This window comes from Meriones unguiculatus, chromosome 17, assembly GCF_030254825.1.
Source record: "Meriones unguiculatus strain TT.TT164.6M chromosome 17, Bangor_MerUng_6.1, whole genome shotgun sequence".
Classification (NCBI taxonomy): domain Eukaryota; kingdom Metazoa; phylum Chordata; class Mammalia; order Rodentia; family Muridae; genus Meriones; species Meriones unguiculatus.
In genome coordinates, this window is record NC_083364.1 from 89,995,104 (window position 1) to 90,012,900 (window position 17,797).

The 17,797-nt window shown below is 37.9% G+C and overlaps 1 protein-coding gene across 8 annotated transcripts in view; it reads right to left on the minus strand.

Moving 5' to 3' along the window:
• Grik1 (glutamate ionotropic receptor kainate type subunit 1) overlaps positions 1 to 17,797 on the minus strand; it is a 385,942-nt gene that overhangs the window by 25,555 nt on the left and 342,590 nt on the right. For all 8 annotated transcript variants that reach the window (XM_060370694.1, XM_060370693.1, XM_060370696.1 and 5 more), the window contains 2 exons: positions 15,588 to 15,706; positions 11,016 to 11,233 (listed from right to left, as the gene is read on the minus strand). In XM_060370694.1, coding sequence (XP_060226677.1) covers positions 11,016 to 11,233; positions 15,588 to 15,706 — 337 coding nt within the window. The remainder of the gene's footprint in view (positions 1 to 11,015; positions 11,234 to 15,587; positions 15,707 to 17,797) is intronic.

The window sequence follows — 17,797 nt, forward strand, 5'->3', positions numbered from 1 at the left end:
TGCTTTATTTGTCAAAGAAGTGCATTCATAGCTAAATTCTCTACAAATAAGGGCTGTAAATGCTCCTTTCTACTTAATATTCAAACCAGAAGACTATCCCTACTTCTTATGTATATAATTTCTCATTGCAATCATATTCTAGATAACAAGGGCTGCATATTTCATTTTAAAATGTTCTATGATTATCATGTATTTTATTCCCCTTTTTGGGAGAATCAATAATAGGATATATATATCTATCTATATATATCTATATATATGATATATTATATGTGCATCTATACATAGCCACAATTACCTCATTATCTTCTTTTCTTTGTTAAAACATACTGCCTGCATTTCCATATTGCTTACATATGGATTTCCATTCTTTTGAAAAGTGATCTATGATTAGGCATTTTACATTTTTACTCTGTAATTTCCATAATGTTTCAAGTTTTTCCTCTGAATTTGTCTTCATTTGCATCAGTACACCCTTCCATTTATTTCAAAGATCAATGTCATCATGGGGATTACTGATGTTTTCAAGCTAAACCTGGTTCAGCCACATGCAGACTCTGACAAGGCCAGGGTATATCACATTAGGGGTGCAGAGAAGCTTAAAACAGGAGTAGGGGCTGCAGACATGGAATGAAGTACCTATGGAGTCAGCTTTAGTGCCTTGTTCACGTTCAAGTGTTCTGGGAACTCACTTGACTCCTATGTCCATTTAAGACCTGGGTTAACAGAATAAGCCTCATGTGTTAGGGATGGGTGGGGGCTTAATTTGGACTGTTAGACATTTGGAGAGTCCCATGAGAAGTCAATACACTTACCTTGTATGTGGTGACATACATACATAGGACCCATTCTGTCATGATGAAGCCCAGAACTTTAGTCCACAGCCCCAGGGGATCTGCAAATTTGAGCTAATGTCTCCACAACAAAAGTGTGTGCTGGGTGTCAAGGCTGATGCTTCATTTGCTGATGGTTTCAGCCTTATAGAGTCTGATACTTCTAAATTCTTAATGAAGAGAAGAACTACTAATACCAAACCAGGGAGTTCACTGTCTTTTTTGCAGTAAATGTATGGCTGGAAAAATTATTCCTTTGTCTGAAATTACCTTAGGGAGAAATAATTTTCCTTGAAACATGAAATTTTAAAATTATCAGAGCCTCTATAGATAGGTTCAATTAAACTATTACTTTTATAGATGAGGAAATTTTGGTGCAGATTATTTGGAGGCCTCAGACAAAGACAGTGAAGGTTAACATCAGAATCAGGAGTCCCAATATTTCATTCAGTGTTCCTTCTCCTGACTTATGATGACTTGGGTAAGGTAGATGTCTACATTACCAAAATTGTTTTGACAACGACTTTAATATTATTTGATCTACATGTGAAAACATAGCACTTACTAAAGGACTGGCATCCTCCATAGGCCTTTTGTTTTATGTTGATACAGCATAGACATCAGCTTCTGTGTAAACATTTCACAGGAAATTTATATTTTTCAGTACTTTAAATTTGTTAAACTGAATGTTGTGGTTTAGAAAAGTGGAATTTTGCTTTGTAGAAGCAAGGGACAATAAAAGAAAATGCCATTTTATCCATAGTAAGCGGACAGCATGAGAAGGACTTCAAGTCATGCAGCCACTTGGAGATAGTGGCTTTTCTATCACTGGATATCTACTAATAAAAAGTTGTGCTGGGAAGTTTCACTCAGGGGTTCTTCAAGCCCATTGCTTTGCTCTCTAGATCAGGCCCTTCATATAACAGATCCTGGGAGAAGTGACACAGAGGTCACGGTTGGGAGGTAAATGAGCCACTTATCTGAAGGTATCTTTCTGGCTTACTCTCCACTCCTCTCTCCTGTAATGCTGTGCTTGGTGAGGTCTATTTTTTGGTGAGGCCCTACAACAGCCTTTCCAGAGCAAATTTGGTGAATGCTTTTAAACAGATAATTTTATTTGGTTTCAAGATGAAAATCTTAATACTGATTAAAATTATGAGTATGCTTTACCAAAAATTATTGTAAATATTAAAAGACTAAACCAAGTGTTTGAATGACAGCCCTACTCTTCCAGACATGCTCTAGCCTGAGTCAGTCTCCTAAATCACTCGAGATAATATTCAGAATATTAAACCGTGGGAGCAGTGATTGCCTCTTACTTCACTAAATATGTCAAAATCCAAATGGAACATTCAGATCCTGAATGTTAGATGAATGTTAGGCTTAGATGAATCCCTTGGGCTGGTTTAACCTGATTACCTATCTGTCTTCATGCTTATAGACCCAGTTAACAGATACTAAGCATTCCTTGTCAGTCATCTGTTGGAAGGCAGAGTTACTGTAACAATGTTGATGATTGTTGCAGAGTAACAATGTTGATGATTACTTATTTCTTACTTTCCACCTAATAACTCATGCAGGCTGAGCACTCTCAGGGGCTCATGTGGGTAGTTACAAACCAATGAGCACAGACAATGTTTACTGTGGAAGATGCCCTGCTCTGAGCATATTGCCTGAACTCTTTCATTACATAAGAGAGGTGCTATTAGGATTCTGCTTTACAGATGTGGAGATAGAACAACACAGTAAAAAGTGAAAGCTAGGTTCTCCTTCCAGTGCCAGGTTCTTAACCAGAAGATTAATTATTTATTTCAATACAAAGCTCATTAAACTCAGACCCAGGTAACGATTTCAGCAGAACTAACTTGGCGTCTAAGGAAATTGCTTAAGGGTTTGTAAGCAGCTCTCTGTAGCACAAAGGGTGCTGTAGCTCTTGCACTTAAGTATATCACATATGGAGAGTATATAATGATGTTCAACAGATCCTATTCATTTAGAAAAAAAAGTCAGTCTTTCAAGATGTGTAGCAGTTGGAATTTGGAAGGTAACGTGGGTATTGTTTGTGCTTTTTCTTGCCCTTCATAGCATTTTGTTTTCTCTATTGCTCTGTTTTCAGCTACTGAGTTTTTATGGCAGGATGTAAGGATGGACGGAGATCTGCAGTATAGTGTGCTTTTAAGAGTGATAGGACCTCCGTTTTATAGAAACATCTTTCCAATGTTTCATTTCTATTGAGATAAGCATTGTTTATCACAGCATTTCCCCCAACCAAGTTATAGAGCGTCTACAGGGAAAATATATGATCCTATTATTCAGTAGAATCAATACCTGTGAGATACTGCTTCAGGCCAGAGTATTTGTAGGCCTTATGTGTAGTTCTGTGTTTACACGTTTCCTTTTGCTTATTTTCATAAGCCTACACACATACACATTAGGAATAAGTTACTGAGACTTTTCTCTTTGGCATTGTGTCAGAAGTGACCTTATAAATGTGGGTACGTGCCGTATAGAGCATATCAGTGATTAAAATAATTCTATATTAAGCCTTTCCAACAGACCATTGAGAAATCCTAATCTTAAAAAAAGTCCTTAAATATCAACAAAGGATACTGACAATTAAGAACCCAAGCTTATAAAGCTGACATGGAGAGAACACATGTGTAAAAGAGAACTAGATCACTTCCTATAATGAAATTTCATTAAATGATGTCTCACACCATGTTAAAACATGACTTAATTTAACAATAATCATTTGAAGCAAGACTGTTCGAAGACATCTTCCATGCCTTTCCAGATATGACCATTGTGTTAGATCACACTCTTAACCTTGAATCAATAGAGGTTATGACATCTGAAGACTCTCTGTAGCTTTGCAATTGGTTCCCTTCAGGGAATTCCCCCATTGAGACTTAAACATCTTTGCTCAAATATGTTTCATGTTTTTCTCCTGTCTACAGTTATAGATTGCTACATTGTAAGCAACATAGCAGACTTTTTTAAAGAGGTTAACTTAAATGGAACTTAAGTAGATATTAAATAGATATTTCTTTAAGGAAAGAAAAATAGGTATTTCTTTCCAACCAAATATAATTTTATCTTCTGACACTGGTAGTAAAGGAACTTTCATTTTCAAATAAGAAGATCTCATAGAAACAATGTCTTCCTATGCAGAAAAATTTGAGAAATTTTCCTCCTTTTTGTTTTCCTGGTGGTTTTGCTTGAGTTCTGTCTCCCTGTCATAGCTTCAGTTCCACAGGTGCTGATGCTTTTGGCTTGCTGAAGGCACTAACCAGTTGATGCAGAGAATATAGACGGTACATCTCCTAATTCTCAGAGCTGGTCCAAAGTCCCCAGACCATGAAAGCCAGAAATGACAAGTCTGTGATGATTTTTTTAAAACCTATTTTATCCAAGTCATTTTAGACAGAATGTAGATCTAATCTCTCTAATCCCCTGGCTTGAGTCCGGTAGGACAGCGATTTGTTACAAGGCAAGATTCTACTAAGAAGTACTTTTTACACGACTATTTCATGGCAATTTGACCCACAGGAGTTCTTATGTTCACCTCACCTCCTGTCTGTGCAGTGTGAGCTGTCCTGTATTTAATAGGTTGTTCATGGCACGTATGTCTATTGTAATTGACATCTCCAAGTTTGTAGAAGGTTTTAAACCTCCCCCTTCTACCATGCCAGCCCCTCTAGCCTTGGTCCTGACATTTTGGAGACTCTGGAAAAGATACCAAGTTGGGTTAAATTGACCTGCTTTGCTGAATTCTAAGGGCAGCCTCTCAGCTTGCTGCTCACCAACTCTGTGGGAAGTGTTCTTCTGCAAATGCAATGAATGTGCTCAGGAAAGGCTTCCACAAATAGGGCTTTCTGTCTGGCAAGGCCACTGGATGTTTTTTCAGATCTGGGGGCCTGGTACAGTTGTGGGATTTAACAGAATGCACACAATCTAGAGATTACTGAGCAAAGATGCTGAACAAAGGCCAGAGCAGAGTAATTTCTAAGTCTGCAGAGAATGAAACAGAAAGGACTTTTAGAGCTAAAAATTGATGATAATGGTGATGGCTTTTAAATTGCTTCCTGTTTGCTAAGGAACTGGGTAAGCACACTATCTCCATTAAGTCATATGCCCCTGAAAATGATCTCATGGTTTAGATGTTAGCTTTGATTTACAAGCACAGAAGTTAAGGTACAGAGAATTGAAGTAACTTGTCAAGTTCTACATAGCTAATTAGACAGACTCAGAATTTGAATCCAGGTATATGACTTCAGAAGCAAAAGAGGTTTTAATTTATATCCTAATATAAATAAAATTTGATATGATCAAATTTTCTGCAATGACCTATGGCATTCATTATGTGTCAAATGTGTTAAAACCAATACCCTCCTGGCCTCACATGCCTCTTTAAACATTTGTGTGAAGAGTATTTTGTGGAAAATGTGGTTTACTACATTGGCACCGTGACACCAAAGTTAGGTCTATTCCTTTATTTAATAAGGCAATTAATAGAATTACAACAAGGATAAACACCCAGCTTTGTGCATGAATATCTTTTCTAGTTTTTAAGAGAGACAGTAAAACAACAATAATGTCTTAGTACACTATTTCTGGAAGGAAAGTTGGTAACTGGATGTCATGGCTAGTGGTTCTTTTTGGTAGAAAGTACAGAAACAGTTCAGGTGGGTTTAGGGAAGTTATAGCCAAACTGTGTTCACAGACATTAACCTGTGGATGACTGCTCTTTGATCCTGCCTCCTGTAACGTTGGTGATGGCCCCAGGAAGTCAGAAGAACATCAAGAGCCTGACCTGTTCAGAGTCTTGCAGCGATTAGAAGGAATAAGCCGACTCTACTAGTAGAACAGAGGGAAAGCAGCATGATAGTTAACACTGGGATGTTAACCAGCTACATTTCATCCCAAATACTAATAAAAAAGTTTGTTGAAGATTTCTGCTGAAGTCTGTTGAATTACTGAATTATAAATTTTATGACTTATAAACTCCTGTTCATAAATAATAAAAGTCTTGATAAGGGGAACCCAGAAGTCCCCTGATACCTAATTTCCTAAACAAATTCAACAGTACCAGCTTGGCTGGTGAAGTTCTTGGCCTTTTCCTCTTCATAGCTTGTTAATTGTCCTTGTGATGAATGTCACATTGGATCAAATAGACTATTATATTATCCATGGTGATTACAATTTTAAGACTCAGAGTGCTCATGAACTTGTGAAAGTATAGAGTATAATGAATACCATTAGTTCTCTACCTTGGCCAAAAAGTACAGTTATTTTCTTTATGGTAAGTGTCTATTAGAATTTCAAGATGCCTGATTAAAGTTTTTTGAAACCTTGTGTGATGAAAGCTGTGTTTCAATGTCTCTCTTTGTCCATCTCTCTGTCTCTTTGTCTCTGTGTCTGTCTTTTCTCTCATATGAATAGTCTTTGATGACCAATGTATTTCCACATGCAAATGAGTCAATGAAAAAAAGTAGAGAAGCAGTTCAAATCTCAGACAGGAGTCTCCATGACCCAGTTGTTTAAAATGTCATCTGAGAAGCTGAAAAGATGACTCTGAAGTTAGGAGACTCATTACTTATCCAGAGAACCTAAGTTCAGTACCCAGCACTCACACTGGGCAACCCACAACTGCCTGCAAGTAGTTCCAGAGGAGCTTATGTCCTCTTTTTGCTCCTATGGGTACTTGCACTCGTGAGTATACACATGAGTGCACACATGCGCATGCACACACACACACACACACACACACACATCTTAAAATATACAATTTAAAAAGGACAGCTAATCCACACTTTACCCAAATCCAGATAATCAAAAAGGGAATCTCACTTGGGCTATGTTAGAAACACAAACTTGTTGATTAAAAAAAAAATAACTTGAGACTTGAATACAGGTGTTCTGGAATCTAAGGTATCATGCTGTTTGTAAACATGACAAAGTCTAGAAGAAAATGTCAATGAGTTCGGACTTAAATGTTTGTAAGCAAATTGCAGCCACCGTTTGGAGACCACACATTAGTGAAAACATCCCTTGGGAACAGCACTTGGCAGCCACATCACGTGGAGGGCTTTTGTTATTAAATTGTTGTAAGTTGTTTTATTTTAAATTGCTGTTGTAGAAACAGAATCTTCTTAGTCAGAGAATCAGCTTGCTCAGACTGTAAAGGTACTGGGCACCAACCCCGACCATCTGAGTTCCATCCCTGGCATCCACATGATAGAAGGAAAGAACCAAACCCTGTAGGTTGTCCTCTCACCTACACTTGTTCTATAACATGCATACATGTACTCTCTCTCTCTCTCTCTTTCTCTCTCTCTCTCTTTCTAAATGTAAACTATTAAAAAAAACTTGCTTATAGCCTTTAGAGTAAATTTTAGGGATCAGTATGTTTTGTTTGGTTGTAGATTTTGGTAATAGCCATGGCCCGTCAGTTCTTTAGTTCTGGAATGATTTGAACCTCCTTACAAATGAAGGGACAAGTAAGTTCTGCTGGGATGCTACACAAAGATGTTCTGGGAGAAAGACATTCACCATCCTGCTATACGATGTGAAAATGTCTTTTTCATGATTGGGTGACCTCTCTGTTTCTTCTTCAACCACCAGGCAGAATGTGCTAAGTCACACAAAAATCCAACCACTGAGGAAAGGTTCTTGCTTTTACTTAAGGCAGTGGTCCTCAGCCTTCTTAATGCTGCGACCCTTTAATAGATTTCCTCAAGCTGTGATGACCAACAACCATAAATTTATTTTCATTGCTGCAAGGCACAACAAGGGTGACATTGGCATGACTGAGGCCTGTACTTGTAACAATTGTCACTCAGTGACTGAACTCTGGTTGAAATTATCCCAACAGCTAAAAGGCTGGCATGTTTCTTTCTCTTGTAGAACAATCTATATTACAAACTCTTGAATCTTCACCCTCTGATGCTTTCTGACAGCCTGCTTCCTCCAAGGAGAAAACAAAATCAGATTCAGTCCTGTTTTGTTTTTGCAAAGAAATCCTGTCTTGATAAATAGAGTTCCCGGGCCACAGGCAGACACACAAAGCAAGAAACTTGGGAATCAGGGACTGTATTTCTAGGCACCTCTTCTCTCTTGGCATGTGTGTGCATGCATGTGTACGTGTGTGTCTATTTGTGTGTCTGTCTTTCATATGTTTTGGAGAATATGTTTGCATGTTTACTCGTTTACCATGAACATGTTTTCTATGGACCTACTATGTACCAGTCACTAGTTTGTTTTATGATCATGTTATTGAGTACCTACTATATACTAGTCACTAGATTACATTCTGAATATGCAATAGTAAAACAAAATACTAGGTCTCCACGCTTGAGGAGCAAACTTCCTAGAACTCTCTGAAGTTGACCTAACTTCAGCAAAGTTAGGTCAGGTCTACTGTTCACAGGGCAGCCCTCCAGCGCTGTTGGCATGCGCATCTAAAAGTTCATGTAATTGCCTCTACTCATTTATTGTCATCCGTGTTCTTTCCTGGTGGCAACCATTGTGACTATGGTGAGATGGGATATCAGGGTAGCCCGTATCCATATATCCAGATTCCTTGATAATGATGAGCAACATAAATAATTTTCATTAGTTTTTCAGATTCACATTTTTAGTTTGATCTTTTTTCCTCTGTCTCATGGGCCTGGCCAGTGATTTCCCTTGTTTTTGACAAGAACAATATCAAAGTTAACTTTGATAAACTTGTATCTCTTCGCAGTACTGATTTTAGAAAAATACCAAACTTTTTAGAAACTTGGAGAATCTTGTATTCCTATATAATTATTATTCTTAAAATATCTCCCTCCAAGGAAGACATAGTCTCTGTAACATATACACTTAGTCAATTAGTAACTTTGTCCTTAATATGAAAATATTGTTTAAAAGCATTTTTCTTAACATACAAGAAAAGTATATATTGTTCTTACAAATTAGTCTGCTAATAAAGGAATCTCTAGGTATCCTTACTCAATATCAGGTTCTGCAATTATTGCTAAAATTCTTCATTTAGGGAGTGAAGAGATAGTGCTATACATGGAAGTGCCCAACTGTCCTCCCTCTCCTGGTAATTTTTGTTTCTACATTAGTAAACTTCACACTTCCATTCAGCCCCAGGCTAACATTTCTAGGAATCTGAGGGTGAATTTTGCAAGGTGCTTTTAGGGTTTGTTCTGGTTTCAAATGTTGTTTTCTCTTCACTCATAAACCCATTTCTCTACAGCAGTAATATACATATATATTAATTTTAAAAAGAAAATTAGTTAAGTATTAGGTTTCATCCTGTAATTAAACATAAGTTTTGTTGGTTCTATTACCCTCTTCTTGCCCATCTCCCTGACCCCTCTTTCCTCTTAGACTCCTTCAGTTTTCATGTCACTGTGTCCTGGTGCCTTCCTCCACTTTGGCACCTCCCTCTATTCTGTAGTCTCCTTTCTAGTTCAACAGACTGACTTTTATATGCATACAGACATTCTGAGCTGGGGACACCTATGACAGCTGATATTCTACGTTCATCTTCCATAATCTGTTTCCTTTCCAGTTCTATCCACTGTCCCATGAATATCATGGTGTCATTTTTCTTTACAGCTGAGTGAAATTTCCTGGCATATCTGCTTCACATTTCACAATGCGTTCATCTGTTGATGGATATCCAGGCTGTTCCAATTCTTTGCTATTGTGAATAGAGCTATCGTGAATGCAGATGTGCAGGCATGTCTGTAGTAAGACATAGAAACCTTTGGGTATATACACCCATGAGTGGTACAGTGGAGCATAGGGTTCTTCTGGGTTTAATTCTTGCAACCCCTCTGTACTGATTTCTATAATGACTATGCTGCATTATGCTCTCAACAGGAATGAATAAGGTTCCCTGTTTCCCTATACCTTTGTCAACATTTATTGTCATCTCTTTTCTTCATAGCAGCCATTCTATGGTGAGATGGGATGCTGGAGTAGTTTAAGCTTGTGTTTCTGTGTTCATCAGTGTTTCTTAATAGAAAGCTTCAGCCCCTTTGCTGGAAAGGACCAGGCATGTGACTATACAAGGGGTTCAGCTCTTGTATAGTCTTTTTCATTCATAAAGCAAAGGGCAACACCTTACAATTGCTAAACCTATTGGGTCTATTACAATTCATTTTATGGGAGTTACAATAATTGAGATTTGACAAAAGTACCAAGGCTTATGCCATAAGCAAGGCAAAACTCAGTTTCATTATTTTTAGTCACTAATTAAAAAGATCTGGACAGTGAAATGGACTTGGTCATAAAACTCAACCCAGTTTAACATTATTCTCCTTTGGTGAATCATAAAGCATTTATTGCTCCTGGAGAGCTGCAGACACAGCTAGCTCCCTGGGATATTTTTGGTTTTAATTCTACAACTTAGTTCCAAGAACAACATAAGGTGTTTTTTTGTTTGTTTGTTTTGTTTGTTTTTTGTTACATGCTTCTATCTGATAAGTACTGAGCAGAAAATATATCTAATTTTTTAAATAATAAAATATTATTTAAAATTTTATTTTGTATAAGCATGATTAGGTTTTATTCAGAAAGTATCACTATTCAAATATAAAGGTCGGAGAGGGGTCAGGGAGGTGGGCTTGGTAAGGGTACTTGCTGCTAAGACTGATGATCTGAGCTCAGTCTCTGAGACCCACAAGACTGAGGAAACCAACCCCCACAAATTACCCTGTGACTGCCACACACGTGCCCTGCTGTGTGGGTACAATCACACACATAATGCATGGATAAATTTAAAAGATTTAATGTTAAGGAAATACTAATCTGTAGATCTGAGTGCATTAAATTGACAATCAGGCTGAGTGTGGAGGCCCGTAACTATAATTCTAATATTTGACATGTGAAGGAATTAGGATCATTGCTTCAAGGGTGGGTTCAGCTACACACTGAGTTTGAGGCCATCTTGCACTATATGAAACCCTGTTTCAGAAAACAAAAACAAATAAGTAAATGGACAAACAAAAAAATTAGAGATCGAAGAAGTGAGAGAAGAAGGTCTTTATAATAAGATTAAAGCATCAGAAATTCATTTCATTAGAAAGGTTGTCCAGTATCTTTTCTCTGTTGAAGAGACTTTTATCTTCCCAACTGCTATCCCAGCATGAGACAGACACTAAGAAGGCTTTGCAGGGTTCTTACCTTGAAGAAGGTCATTGTTGAACCATCTCTCACTGCCCCATACTCTATCTTGGTTTGTTTGGCCAGGTCATCTGCGGAATCGATGGGGGATTCCATCCTCTCTACTGTCAAGAAGGCAGCGAGGTTGGCAGTGTAGGATGAGATGATGATTAGGGTGAAAAACCACCATATTCCACCGACTATTCTGGTTGATAGAGCTTTGGGCATCAGTTCTGACCCTGTGATAGTATCATCAGAGCAAACGTGTTAAACTCAGTCAGCAAGCAAAGGGAGAGTTACCCTGGTTATTATGCTATGTGGAAGAGACTCTTTAAAGACTGTCTTGTATGAAGATGAAATGAATGCATTGTCTAGAAATGGAAAAAAATCCAAGTGACCCCTTCTTTAAGCCTTTATTATTTCTGCTTACAACACATGTAGTTGGAGTTGACAGCCTTAAGATGCTAAATTTTAGCCCCAAAAATAGACTGTCAAAATGTATTTAGTTACTTAAAGTAAAGAGTTTATCCTAAGAATTCTGACCTTATTACTGCCTCATGCATTATTTAGAGGGAAATAAGAGACTCTAGGTTTTTATATAACAATGAAAAGCTTTAAAATGGTAACTTATTTTTATTTAAGTTTAAACATTGTGAGGAACTTGCAAAAGGTTACATATCATTCCCGTTAAAACATGCAACTTAAAAAAAAAGCAAATTGGGAATTTTCAGATAATGTAAAACAAAATTCAGACATGTTTATTTGTGAATCCTGTTTTGTTTCATGTTACTCTTAAGACTGTATTTTTTCTGTAATTTAAAGTTTTGTTTAGCTGAAATAGAACAGATTTTTCAAAAGGCTTATTTTTTTTTTTTTTTGTCCTTAAATAAAGAATTAGTTCAAAACTGGCCATTTTCCCAGGTGGTGAAATGTTGTGTCTGGTTGAAATAGTCATTTTAGCTACCATTCACGTTACTGTTGCTTTTAGAAAGGAATGTGGAGATACTTAATATGTGTTTGCAAAGAAAAGAGTTCTTTCCTAAGGAGAGGTGCTATTGGTCAAACACTCTGAACAGCGTCTGGGTCACCTGTGAGCTGGGGATGTCTGTATCTGGAGCAGCCAAGTTGAAGCAACTAGAAGTGCACTTGAGACCACTTGAGTGGACTTGGTTCATGAGTGCATTTCAGCTAGTTCATTTGCCGAAGCTCCCTTCGTGACACGCTTAGCATTACTTCCACGGGCCTGAAGCCAGGGCAGAGTTTGCGTTAAAAGGGAGAGGGCACAGCCCCCACTGACAGTCCCAGAGACCCACAGTGTTTGGGTGCAGTGGATTGGGTACAGGGCTTTGAGGGTGCTTCCTTTACACCAAGTGGTTGTTGAGAAATCGTGTAAGTGCTAACGATGCGCGATGGAAAGAAAAACTGGAGCACACTAGTCTGCAAATGAGTAAGTTTATATGCTCAGGTTTAACCTACAAGCAGACGCATGCATTGCTCATGAAACCAAAACCAACTCAATGCCTGGGATAAGCAGATGCAGGCCGGCAAAGTACCTGGGATTTGAATACAGAAATGCTCTTTTAATACTCTTATGTCTGTGCGCTTGGCTCCTTTTGATGACATAGATGGTTTCACTGTAGTTTGTATTCCCTTCTTTTGTTTGTTTGAATTTCAGTGTGTAATATTACACGAATTTGTAACCGTTTCCATTAAATTGCCTCTAAGGATTTAGCAGAATAATCCGTTGCTGTTGTTTTGATCTTGTGGTTTTAATAGGATTTATATGCCTATGGGTGTGTGGGCTTAAAGCCCAAGGTTGCCTCATATCTTTGTGCTTAATTGGTCTATCAGCCTTGTGGCAATGTGATATTATTGTAGATTTTTTAGTTAGCTGCCATTAAAATACCATTTATTTTATAAAATAGCTATGGGAGATAAATATCACATTAAAGATAATTTTTTTCTTGCCTTATAGGTAGAGATTTTTCTGCTACCAGTTCGTCCTTATGTTATTTTATTGCATTTATTAAAAGATAGCTTCCCACTTATCTATACACAGACGTAATTATGTACTGTATGGCAGTAGATATGGACTTAAGGATGAATAACCATTTAACATGCAAACATAAATTTGTATCTTTTTAACTTTAGAATACATATTTATAACTTTAGAAGAAATTCTCAGAAATTTAGAGGAAAATGTAGCAACCTAATGAAATTTCATTTTAAACTTTCATTAGATGGTATTAATGAAATTTCTCAATGTTCCTTTGATTGTTTTAAAATTTTCAGACAATTCTTTGAGTTTCTTAATTCTTAATGTTATTTGATGTATTTCAAAATGGCCTCCCTCCAGAAGAGATGATTTGCACATGTTCAGTGCCCTAGAAGATGAAGTCATGAAAACAGTAATAGTGTAGAGTCAAACACCGCTGGAAATACTCAGGATGAGACAATACTTGCTGACGTCTCTTTAGTGCCTTTTATGGCAGACATGACAGCCAATCCTGATCCAGACTTTGCTCAGGCTCTGTAGAAAAGAGAAAGTCTGATCATCACATTAAAACAGAAATGCAACAAAGTGGTTTCCAATTTAATACAATGACAGGCTTCTGCACACAGGGGAGAGTAGACAGGGGGTAGCTACCTGGTCCAACGCCATGTACCGAGGGCAGATGCACTAATAGTCATAAGTACTGTACTTGGAAATGCTTGTTGCACCTGACAAATGTTTGTCAACAACTTCAAGACAAGCAGAGTCTGGCTGGGGCTGACTGTCATGTATCCAAGGTAGTGGTAACTAACAGACACCGCATCCCACAGTTTGCTGTGGATGCTGGTAAACTCCAAATGGGGAAATATGTGAGTGAGGTTTTAAAGCTGCACACATGCATGTAACAACAGGCATATACTCGCAGAGGCCTGCAGCGGGCTCAGTGAAGCCTGTGTGCATTTGTTCTTATTCTGTTGCTGGAGAATGCACGTTGTAGGGATAGGAGGAGCCCTCCTTTATTCTGAGAATAATTGCTCACATGATAAGTACCCTAAAGAATTAATTGCAGTGGGAAAGCAAGGTACAGCTTCTAATGGGGTGTCTTGCTGGATTTGTAGATCTGTCTTATACTTTATATCCAGGCAAGTGATTTGTACTAAATCTGTTTGTGTCTACACCCATGTAACAGTGCCCAAATAACTATACATAATTACAAAAAAGATGTGTCCATTTCTTAAATTACATGGCATTTCCATAACAAAGACCAACACACAAATTTATATTTTCTCTATCTCTCTCCTTTTCCTCGGTCTTGGTCTCTGTTGGATTCAAATAATGTAAACATTTCAAATATAACAACATCCTAGTGAAAAACTTTATGTTGACTTCCAAATCACAAACATGCTTAATGTATATCCCAGTTGGCTTTTCTTTTGCCAATTTATTTTCAGCTTATTGTCAAATGGAAAGATATTCTGAACACAACAGCATCTGTGACTTATGATTTTCTTAAATTAATCTTGGAAATATTTGGTAGACCATATGCCTGGAATCAAAGCTGAGGAAAATCCACAAACAAGATGGATTTGTTCCAAAGGTTAAAACAACTTCTCCCTCCTCCACAACAAAAACAAAAATCTCTGAAATTAGAGAGAAAGGTAAAGCATATTACATTTCTTTGGTTTCAGTTTTATTTCTTCAACCCCTACAGTTTACTGTTTCTATGGTAACCAGCTAAGGGAGATGGTGAAATGTTATTGGGCAGCTAAGTTCAATCTCAGTAGGGTTTGCTAGAGTGGCAATTAGGTGGAAGTTCTGGCTCCTGTTAGCAATTGGAGGAATCCAAGTGAATTCAAACTTCAAAGGATTTAAATTCCATTCCATTTAAACCTTTGGCTTGTAAAGTTATGGCTCAGAAGGAAAAGATTGATGTGCCTACCTATGGAAATTCATTTATTAGACAGAAATCTAAGGTTTTGTGGCAGATAACTTATACTGTTAGTGTGACAAGACTTAAGGGTCACCTAGAAGACACATTTCTTGACATGTCTATGAAGATGTTTCCAGAAAGGTTTGACTGAGGAGGGAAGAGCATGTGTGGAAGCAGCAGTGTCCTAGAGGCTGAGTTTGTAAACTCAAAGAGAAAGAAGTAATACAGAAAGAGAAAGTGAGGACCACAATATTCATTGCTCTGTTTCCTGACCGAAGATACAATGTGATAGTTGCCCCAAGCTCCTGTTGCCAAGCCTTCCATAGCTGATGGACTGTGCTCTTAATTTTAAATCACTTCAGACCCTCTATCCATTAAATTGTTACACCGATGAGAAAATAACTAATATAGCTTACTTATTTTTCACTATTTGCAAGAAAATTTATTCATTGTTTAAAAGAAGTTTTCTTTTTTACAAAATACATATCAAAGGAGTCTCATTTAGAATCTGTTTCTGCCTTTGTCTTGAGAGTAGCTAGGAAGTCCATTGTTGCTATTTTATACTCCTGTGTGTTTCAGGCTACCATCTAGCTTCATGGTGGAGTTTACCAGCACGAAAGCCTGTCAGCAGACTGTGGGATGCAAGTGACAAAATGGGTGACCGGTATACCTTGCTGCATGAGAGCTCCAACTCCAAACCAGAAACTATTTAGCAAAGTGAAATTGTTTTCCACCACGTCTGAGTCGGGGTTGCATGGGTGGGGGTTATACCACTCGTAGGGTGTAAACCTGCGACAGTTAACAGAAACAGTTCGTAAATACCAGATACATACATGAAGCATAGTAAAGCCTATTGAGCAATGTAGAAACCCAACAACTGAGCAGAAGCAATGGGAATGAAGACCGCGTGCAGCCACTTCCAGCTCTGCTGGACTAAATGCCAACATTGGGTGAAATTCACCAGCTTCTTGCTTCTGGCTCAAACCCATTGGCAGGTAGGACTGCACTCCTCAGACCTATGTCCTCTGATTTTTTTCTGTATTTTCATTCATTTCCATTTCACTGAGCAACTGATAACCATGAAGGAAACCTCTCTCATCCCAAGATTTGACCTTGGTGAGGGGCAACAAGAGCAGCGTGGAATGGGTAAGGATTACACAGTTGAGCTATTATGTTGCTAGATGTTGTGAGGGTCACTTGCCCTCAGGGACAGTTTTGGTTCCATGGACTGACACTTATCCAGATTCTAGCACTGCACAAATGATGCAGGAATAAAGAAAAAAAAAACATGAACAAAAAAGAAGGGCTGGATTTGGGAGGTATATCTCTTATTTCAAAGATACTCTATAGAAATATAAGTCTTAATCATTTAAATTTGGAAGGATAATAGCTCAGTTATTACATATATGTAATATTAGGATTAACTCAAAGGCTCAGAGTGGGCAATTGGAAGCTCATGTTTTCCTCTTGATTGATTTTTAATTGAATTGTTTTATGGATTATACCCTGAAGTCACATAATCGCCAGTGCTGGTTAGGTGTGAAGTGTTTTTTTATGGTATTATCACTCTGCTTGCAAGGGGCTATGGGTTGTAATTTTCCAGAAGTACAATAAATCATTGAGAAACTCTATACAAGGAATTTGACTTGCCTTCTTTGCTCTCAGTTTACTTCTTTTTAAAATGGGGAAATCTAGATGTCTAGAAGTAACATTTAGAATAATAATCTAGGGAACTGATTACAGTTTCCAGATGTTCAGAAAAGTTATCTGTAATAATTTAAAATGTAATAATTCATAGCAGTAGAAGGTTTTCCTTTTGCTTCTGGGCCCTTTTAAGGCAGAAAAGGTTGTTAGAGTAGTGTTAAAACGCCATTGTGCCAATGAGCACACACAGATGCTCCCCTAGCCATGAGGCAGGAAACAATGGCAGGATGCAGGTGCAGCAGGGAGAACTGGGCTGAAGGTGAATACATTATCTCCAGCAGAAAGCTGGGCGTGCTGTGAATCATGTGCAAGGAACTGGGAAGATAGTTCCTCTTAATGAAAAATGTTCTTTAAAGCCCTGGACACCTTCTGCAAAGAGTGCAGTGTCTTTGCATGGAGTCTGAGGGGCATTAAGATAGCAGCCTGGTCATTTATCGCACCATAATATCATCCAGCTCTTTCCTGTGGCTTCTCCCAAGCTGCAGGGCACACCACGCATGTTTCTGTAAGCTTACGAACACAGCTTTAATTGACAGTGCCATGCCAATACATTTTAATTACTGTTGCAACGGTATAATTAAGTTTGAATTTATACACTCTTATAACCATAGTAGTTTGCTGAGCTGAAAGAACGAATACCGGTATTAATGAGCCTAATAATTGAAACAGCATGCAGACTAAAGATGTTGTTACTTAAACAATATCATTTTCCCAGGTACAATAATTTTAAAATATTAATTGCAGTAAATTAGGAGGATTATGCATTCAAGAACACAGGCTTTTTAAATAGACTATAAAACCTGGAAACCACCAGCCCCTGATATTCTGTTGTTTACACATTAAACATACTCTGATCTGTGAGCATGGGTCCTTGGAATGCTACTTTTAATTTTTCCTCATATTAATGCTTTAACGCTTGTGAGCAATTAATTGGGTTTTCTGTGGAGCAGAGGGAAACTGTCTAAACAACAGTATGCTTTCCAGCTATTCAGGAGGTTGCTAGTTCTTTCTTTCCAGGATTCTGAATGACTTGGGAAGCACGTGAACTGAGGAAAGTTATACGACGGCACAGGCGTACTGTAAGACACTGGCCTTTTACAATGTAGAAAGGTACTTATTGTCTAGGTGCAGATATTTCAGTTTGAGAATTGTGAAGTCTGCTTAATATGGCCTCAG